This window comes from Trachypithecus francoisi, unplaced genomic scaffold, assembly GCF_009764315.1.
Source record: "Trachypithecus francoisi isolate TF-2019V2 unplaced genomic scaffold, Tfra_2.0 Lachesis_group14, whole genome shotgun sequence".
In the NCBI taxonomy this organism is placed as follows: Eukaryota; Metazoa; Chordata; class Mammalia; order Primates; family Cercopithecidae; genus Trachypithecus; species Trachypithecus francoisi.
Window position 1 is genome coordinate 47,666,638 of NW_022681459.1, and position 8,336 is coordinate 47,674,973.

Consider the following 8,336-nt stretch of genomic DNA (forward strand, 5'->3'; position numbering starts at 1 on the left):
TAGATGAAACAAATTCTTGAGTAAATATAATTCTGGAAGAAATTAATACCCTTCCAAAGTGGATTAGGAAGTAATAACTAACTTTCTAGTGCTTAGGATGGTGCCTGGCATATACTAAATGCTTATAATGCATCATCTCTTTGAATCTTAACCACCTTTAGACACACCATTATACAACTTTACAGATGAGAAAATAAGTGATTATATATAACCCCTGGGTTACCCAGCTTACCAGTGGCAGAGTTGAAACTAGGGCGTTTGAGTCTAGAAAATGCTCTTAATTCCCATGATAAGGGCAAGAGAATCTCGATATGTGATGGTGTGTCCTTGTTTAACATTTACAAGATGGTATAGCAAATAGTGGTTAGGGTTCTAGCTCTCCTACTTACTGGCTGTGATATTGGTCAGTTAGGCTGAAGAATCTGTCTCAGAAAGATAGTAACTGCTCAAATTGATAGCTTATATCACTTATGGCAATCCAGAATTAAGGCAGGCAGCAATTAAGGTGGAAAAGCCTTCAGTCACTTTAAAAAGGAGCAGGCTCACTTCAGTTGGATAAAGTCCTACCACAGCACACAGAAACAACTAGAGAGAAAATAAGACTTACGGCCCTAGAAGAAATCAAAGAACAAGGATGCTGCATTGTACCTTTTAATTGCATGGGTAGTTTTAAATAAATGGAGAAAGCACCTTTCAGAAGCTACACTAGCAGGAAAAAATTCCATCAAGCATTTACATAGTAAATTTCTATAGTTTCACAAAAGATTCTTGATCTTACTTGAAGTATATGTGAGGGAAAGAGCCCCCTCAGCAGGTGTTCTCTTTGCTTACAGAAGCAAACTAAAGGACCTAAAACTGGAGGCAAGCCAGGATGCCAGAAAGGGGGAAGAGAAATGATAAAGAACCATTCATAAATTCCATGTCTACTTGAAGACATTTGTCTAATGACCCTTACATAATAAGTATTTTAGGGCAAACTACCACCCTTTTAAGATAAAAGTACAATCTTAAAAGCTGTAGTTCTCAGGCCAGGCGCGGTGGCTCAAGCCTGTAATCCCAGCACTTTGGGAGGCCGAGACGGGCGGATCACGAGGTCAGGAGATCGAGACCATCCTGGCTAACACGGTGAAACCCCATCTCGACTAAAAAAATACAAAAAACTAGCCGGGTGAGGTGGCGGGCGCCTGTAGTCCCAGCTACTCGGGAGGCTGAGGCAGGAGAATGGTGTAAACCGGGAGGTGGAGCTTGCAGTGAGCTGAGATCTGGCCACTGCACTCCAGTCTGGGCGACAGAGCGAGACTCCGTCTCAAAAAAAAAAAAAAAAAAAGCTGTAGTTCTCAATTATAGTAATATGTCTTAATTACAGTAATATGTCTCAATACTTTGGACTGCTGGATGTCAACAGACAGTACCTGGGGCTCATCTGTGAGATCTGAACAAATACTTGAAAGGAATTCTCTAGGACTGTATACTCTCTCTTTTGGCTTTTTAAATGAAGCAGAGGCAGGCTTCTCTGCTATCCTCCAGGCAGTGTAATAGTCAAGGAAAAGGGCAACAGTACTGGATCATTCCTTAGACACTAATCAGCTGGGGAAAAAGTTCATTGGCAAAAGTGTCCTCCCAAGAATGGTTTACACCAAGCGGAGAGGACATGTCACTGAAGGGGGAAAGGGAGCCCCCATATCCGCAGTCACTGTAAGCATCCAGTAGGCAGGAAGATGGTTTCAGGCAGTGGCTGGATGAAAGCAGATTTGAGATACCCAGCTCTGGAATGAGGTCATCTTCTACAGGTTCTTCCTTCACTGAGACAATGAATTCAGGGTGATCATTCTCTGAGGGGCTGAGAGGTGCTTCCTCGATTTTCACTACCACATTAGCTTGGCTCTCTGTCTCAGAGGGTATCTCTAAGACCAGGGGCTTGGTATATATGTGGTCAAAACGAATTAGTTCATTAATGGCTTCCAGCTTGGTTGATGACGTCCCCACTGACAGAGAAAGGGAGGCTGGTAAGGAACTGGGTCCTTCTGGGTAGACCTCTGGGAGCTCCTCCAGGGTGGCAGACTCTGGGGAAGGGCATTTGAAGAACATGACTGGGTCCAAGTTGTCCAGAATGCCCAACAGGATATCAGACTGCAAGAGGCAAAAATTAAATGACGTACAACTGAGAATACTATGGAAAATCGAACTGGAACACTTCATACTGGATTCCATAATGTAAATTAGTCATTATGTGATTAAGATGACCTCAGGACCCACCAGACCCATTTATCTACACTTCACTCCATGTCCTATATTACCTGGAACTAGGAAGGTAGTTGATGTTCACCTCTAACCCCACCAAAAACTAACTTCAACCCTCATCTGTCTAGTTAGGGATGTCAAGCATCAAACAGATGGAATTAACTGGTTATACAGCTCTTTAATAAGTCAGAATGATCCCCACCTCTGAATCTGAAGAGTCAATACCGCCAGAATCCATGGGGAGATGTTCTGGAGGGGTGACAACTGGGCCTGCACCTGCTGCAGAGGTGCACGTAGTCTGAGTGCTGCGGACTCAGCAGACCCGGCCACTGGCCTCACTCCATTCCCCTGGGAGGAAAGACCAAAGTGAATAAACAGCTTCAAGTTCCCAAGGAAATGCTTGCTAGACAGCTGTGATTCTCAGCTTTCAAGAAAACTAGAAAACCGTTTTTTTTTTTTTTTTTTTTCTTGGAGACAGAGTCTTGCTCAGTTGCCCACGCTGTAGTGCAGTGGCCGGATCTCAGTTCACTGCAAGCTCCGCCTCCCGGGTTTACGCCATTCTCCTGCCTCAGCCTCCCAAGTAGCTGGGACTACAGGCGCCCGCCACCTCGCCCGGCTAGTTTTTTGTATTTTTTAGTAGAGATGGGGTTTCACCGTGTTAGCCAGGATGGTCTCAATCTCCTGACCTCGTGATCCACCCATCTCTGCCTCCCAAAGTGCTGGGATTACAGGCTTGAGCCGCCGTGCCCGGCGAAAACCGTTCTTTAGAGCTGAAATCTTTCCCTAACCATTGTTATTTCCACTTTTAAGTCCTCAAGAGATGAGAAAAGGGAGGTAAGACTTCCTTATACACTTCCTTCACAATGAAACATTTTTCCTTCTCCAGGCAAAGATTCAAGCAGAATTGACAAATAATATCTTATCTTGCTCTTCTCAATAATAATAATGTTCTTAGATAATAAAGTTCTATAGCAATTTAAACCTAGAATCTTTTTTATAAGTAATTCTTTTCTTTTTTTTTTTTTTTGAGACGGAGTTTTGTTCTTGTTGCCCAGGCTGGAGTGCAATGGCGTGCTCTCGGCTCACTGCAATCTCCGCCTCCCAGGTTCCAGCAATACTCCTGCCTCAGCTTCCCGAGCACCTGGGATTACAGGCAGGTGCCCCTACGCCCGGCTAATTTTGTATTTTAGTAGAGACGGGGTTTCTCCATGTTGATCAGGCTGGTTTCGAACTCCTGATCTCTGGTGATCCGGCCACCTTGGCCTCCCAAAGTGCGGGAATTACAGGTGTGAGCCACCGTGCCTGGCCAAGTAATTCTTTAAATTTGTCCTGAACATTACGTTCACAGAGTAAAACTGCGCTCTTGTCAATCTTAGACCCTTTGATTGTTGTCAATGAATTTGCCATATCTATATACTAAAACTCATATACCACCCTCCTCTTACCACAGAGGTATCACTATCACAAAGAATCCTTTCCCTACTCATTAATATTCATCAAAGGACTACTTTAATTTTAGTAGCATTCAAAGTCTGCTTTGAGTAGCTCTCTTACTTTGGTTCTCCTTAATGATTGCATGGTAATCTTGTTGGCTACTGCATTTGTTAGTACTTGTTCTTAGAGAGCCATGTAACTTGTTTTCATTATTAGATCTTAGTACTGTTCACTACACACTTAAAAAATGAGTAAGTGTCAAGTGCTTTTAGGGGAAGAACACTCTGCCTGCATGAAAATGTCTTAAAACTGAAGGAAAATTTCAAGAACGCTCTTGATCAGAAGTCCAGACTGTAAACATAATCACTGGGTCATGTTACTTGGAACTAGTCCTCACATGAGGCACCAAATAAAGGAGATGATTTACCTTGGCTTCCGCCTCCTCTTCAGCAACCAGGGCATCCATCCCCAGGCGCTGTCTTAACTCCTGGTTCTCAACTACAAGGCCGTGAGTTTTCTCTCGTAAAAGCTGATTTTCTAGCAAAAGTTTTTGGTTCTGGAAGAAAGTTCGTAAGAGGCTATTAAAACAATTATTTCAATTAAGAATCTACCTGATTCAGTATAATTGGTCTCCTTCTTGAACTTTTGGAAAACTCTATGCTTGTGGTGTTAACAGTACGTTTTAGAAAGCTAGGCCATAATTATGGAAAAGCAAGCTACTTAATAAGTGCCACTTCATGGGGTCAAGAGTAACACACTGTTTCCAACTACCAATACTGACTTCTGCAAAGTGTGACTTGTGGCTTTAATGTAGATATAATTTTTATTTTATTTTTTTGAGACAGAGTCTCCCTCTGTTGCCCAGGCTGGAGTGCAGTGGCACGATCTCAGCTCACTGCAAGCTCTGCCTAATTTTTTGTATTTTTAGTAGAGATGGGGTTTCACCATGTTAGCCAGGATGGTCTCGATCTCCTGACCCCCTGATCCGCCCGCCTCCGCCTCCCAAAGTGCTGGGATTACAAGCATGAGCCACTGTGCCCGGCCCATAATTTTTTTTTTTAAACTATCTTAGCCAGGCACGGTGGCCCATGCTTGTAATCCTAACACTTTGGGAGGCCAAGGCAGGTGGATCACCTGAGGTCAAGAGTTCAAGACCAGCCTGGCCAACGTGGCAAACTCCGTCTCTACTAAAAAATACAAAAATTAGCTAGCCAGGTGTGGTGGTGGGTGCTGTAATCCCAGCTAATCTGGAGGCTGTAGCAGGGAGAATTGCTTGAACCTGGGAGGCAGAGGTTGCAGTGAGTCAAGATTGTACCACTGCACTCCAGCCTGGGAAACAGAGACTCTATCTCAATAATAATAATAATAATATAAAAATAAAAAAATAACTATCTTGAACTGGCAGGTAATAATAAAAGTGGTAGTGATAACTATAAATCCAAAAGAAAAAAAAAAAAAACCTGCTCCTGACTCATGAGTCTTAGAAGAACCAACTAATGATTAAAACTTTCAAAATAACAATATATGCAAATTGACCAAGGGGTTAAAAAAATATAAATAATCTCTATGTGTTCAAGATGTGTAATTGGCAACAATTTAAGATTAAATAACAGGTGGACCCTAGAGGGGGAAAGGAACCTTTAGTGAATTTCTGGCTATGCCAGGAAGAATGTAAAGTTTAAGCAATTATTTCCTATTAGCCCTTGCTAATTTCTTACTACAAACTCACTAAACATTGTTGAATCCATCTACTTTGAGATACATCTAGCACCAAATGCCACAAAGTCAATCACTTCTGCCCTCAACAAGCTTCATCAGTTCACCAACTACCTACCTGTCCTAACTTAGATAAACCTTTTTTTTTTTTTTTGAGACAGGGCTTCCCTCTGTCACCCAGGCTGGGGTGCAGTGGTGCGATCTCATGATTTCAGCTCACTGCAACCTCCGCCTCCTGGGTTCAAGTGATTCTCATGCCTCAGCCTCCTGAACAACTGGGATTACAGGTGCCTGCCATGACACCTGACTAATTTTTATAGTTTTAGTAGAGATGGGGCTTCACCATGCTGGCCAGATTGGTCTCGAACTCCTGATCTCATGTTATCTACCCACCTTGGCCTCCCAAAGTGCTGGGATTACAGGTGTGAGCCCCTGTGCCCAGCCACCTTTTTTTTTTTTTCTTGAGACAGTCTCACTCTGTTGCCCAGGCTGGAGTGCAGTGGTGCGATCTCAGCTCACTGCAACCTCACTCTCCCAAGTTCAAACAATCCTTCCACATCAACCTCCCAAGTAGCTGGGACTACAGGCACGCACGCTTGTTTTTTGTTGTTGTTGCTGTTGTTTTTGGTATATTTTTGGATAGAGATGGGGTTTTACCATGTTGACCAGGCTGGTCTCAAACTGCCAGCCTCAAGTGATCTGTCCATCTCGGGCTCCCAAAGTGCTGGGATTACCAGCGTGAGCCACCACGCCCAGCCTAGTTTAACTTTTAATCACATATTCAACTGTATTCTAATAGGGGCTGAAACAACTTGGGATGGGAAGCAAATATCTGAACATTTACCAAGGAAGGGTATACAATGGATAAAAGAGTTTGACCTTAAGTAGTTTTACCTCTTCTTCTAAATCTACCACTTGCTGTTCCAGCTCACTCATTCGAGCTTTCTTTCGATCTCTGGCAGTCTGAGCTGCTACTCTGTTTTTCAGTTTCCTGAGAAAAGGAACATACCACACTGAGTCATTTCAAACCTTATTTATGTCTTTATTTGAAAACTTGACCAGCTAGTGCTTTCATTTTTATTTACAGTATGAGACAGACTAACGATAAAATACACTTCAGGTTCCTCCCCTCAATAAAACAAAATAAAAAATAGTCTGTCAATCTAGCTAGAAGACCTGCTTTATTCTCTCCCATATTGCATCATCCGCCCACCTCAGACTCATCCCCGTCACAGCACTGGGGCTGGACACACACACACTACTCATCTTGCATCATAAGAACTTTCCTTTTCCCCATCTATTCCCCAGCTGCTTCCTGTCTCCAATTCTCTTAAACAGGATCTAGCCTGGCCTCATTAATCCAGTGAAGGCTGCAATCTTGCTATGACATCAACCCTCCGTCCCCAAACCCAATTTAAAAAAGGGAGAGGCTGATGCCACTCCCTGATCTCTAGTGTTGAGATCCTAGGCAGTGACCTGCTGATGGGCCCGTGTCTGTTGGAGAAGACACTTTTTAGGAATTAATTGAACTCAGAGGAGACACTTCATAAATCACAGAAGGCACAATGATCACAAAACAGTGAACATTTACGGAGGACTAAGTGCTAGGCACATTATATGCAAGTCTCAATCTCCCCAAAGACCTCAAGAAGTAGGTTCCATTTTAATAACGCAGAAACTGAGCTAGACCAGTGAGCCTCGCAGAGCTCCCAGCCCTTTCAACAGCTCTGTTATTTCAGCTCCGCGCCTCTCCAGAAACAGTAGTAAACCAAAACAGATTATTCGACTTCACGTCACAGTCCGAGTTCAGAGAGGCTGAACCACCGGTCTGCGGCCACACAGCAAGAGGGCCTGGAAGACAGGTGCCCGCATCCCCACCTCTGGTCATCTCTAACGAGAGAGTTAAAAAGCACAGAAAAGAGCCCTGGGCCGCCCTGGGTTCCCAGCGAGGCGGATCCGGTCAGTCCGGGCTCCCTGTCCCGCCCCGCGCCACGCTGGCACCGACCCGCCAGGCCAAAGGCGCCGGAGCCCTGGGGCACTATCAGTGTTGGGTCCCCGCTCCCACCCCCGGCCCCAGCTCCAGCCCCCTGCCCCTAGTCCCGGCTTCAGATCTGGCCCCAGACCCCGGCCCCTCGCCCACCTCCTCAGCGCCTTCTCCTCGGGGCTCAGGTGCGTGAGGCGCTGCCGCTTGCGCGCCTGGGGCAGCCCCCCGCTCGCTGCCTCCGGGCTGGCCCCTCTCTGGGCTGGCACCATGAGTGGCAGGGCCTGGCCGGCCGGGGCTCCGGCGGCGGAGGCGGGCTGCCCCGACAGAAGCAGTACTTTAGGGGCCCCGTCGGCCGGGCTCGGTGCGGCTGCCACCACCACCATAGCTCGAGACTACGCACCGTGCGCCGCCGCCGCCGCCCAGCGGCCAGCCCAGACGCGCCCGGCCTTTCTACGGTCGTGGCCCTTCGCGATTGGCCAGCGTCGCGTGACGCACGGCCGAGCTCGGCGTCCATTGGCCCGGCCTGCCCGGCGGGGCGTTTCGGGGCGTGACTATGGAGTCCGGCGTGGCAGCGGCAGTCTGGCCAAAGGTAACTAGGCTCATTTTCCGCGGGGGCGTGCGTGTTCTCCGCAAACGGATTTTCCCCCCTTAAGCGGACTTATTTCCATCCGGAGTGACAGAATTTATTTCCAGACGAATTTTTACTAGGACTAACAGAATTACCTCAGCCTGATAACATTTAATCTTGTGCGCCACTTCGGGCTCGGAGTGGAGCCAAAAGTCGAGTTAGAGCGCAGTTGGGCCTTGGGTTCGAAAAAAGACTGGACAGAAGTTTCAGTGAGCCAAGATCGCGCCACTGCACTCCGGCCTGGGCGACAGAGCGAGACTCCGTCTCAAAAAAAAAGAAAAAGAAAAAAGCCTGGAAAGAAATTCTGCGGAATAAAAGTCTTTAGGAAATGAG

The 8,336-nt window shown here is 46.1% G+C and overlaps 1 protein-coding gene across 1 annotated transcript; it reads right to left on the reverse strand.

Annotated features, from left to right (window-relative positions):
• Positions 1-1,459: 1,459 nt before the first annotated feature.
• Positions 1,460-7,822, reverse strand: XBP1 (X-box binding protein 1). Its single transcript, XM_033233109.1, is given in 6 exon segments — positions 1,460-2,130; positions 2,444-2,527; positions 2,530-2,589; positions 4,103-4,231; positions 6,286-6,382; positions 7,532-7,822. Coding segments are annotated over 6 exon segments (1,155 nt in total). The 5' UTR covers positions 7,759-7,822; the 3' UTR covers positions 1,460-1,572.
• Positions 7,823-8,336: the final 514 nt, after the last annotated feature.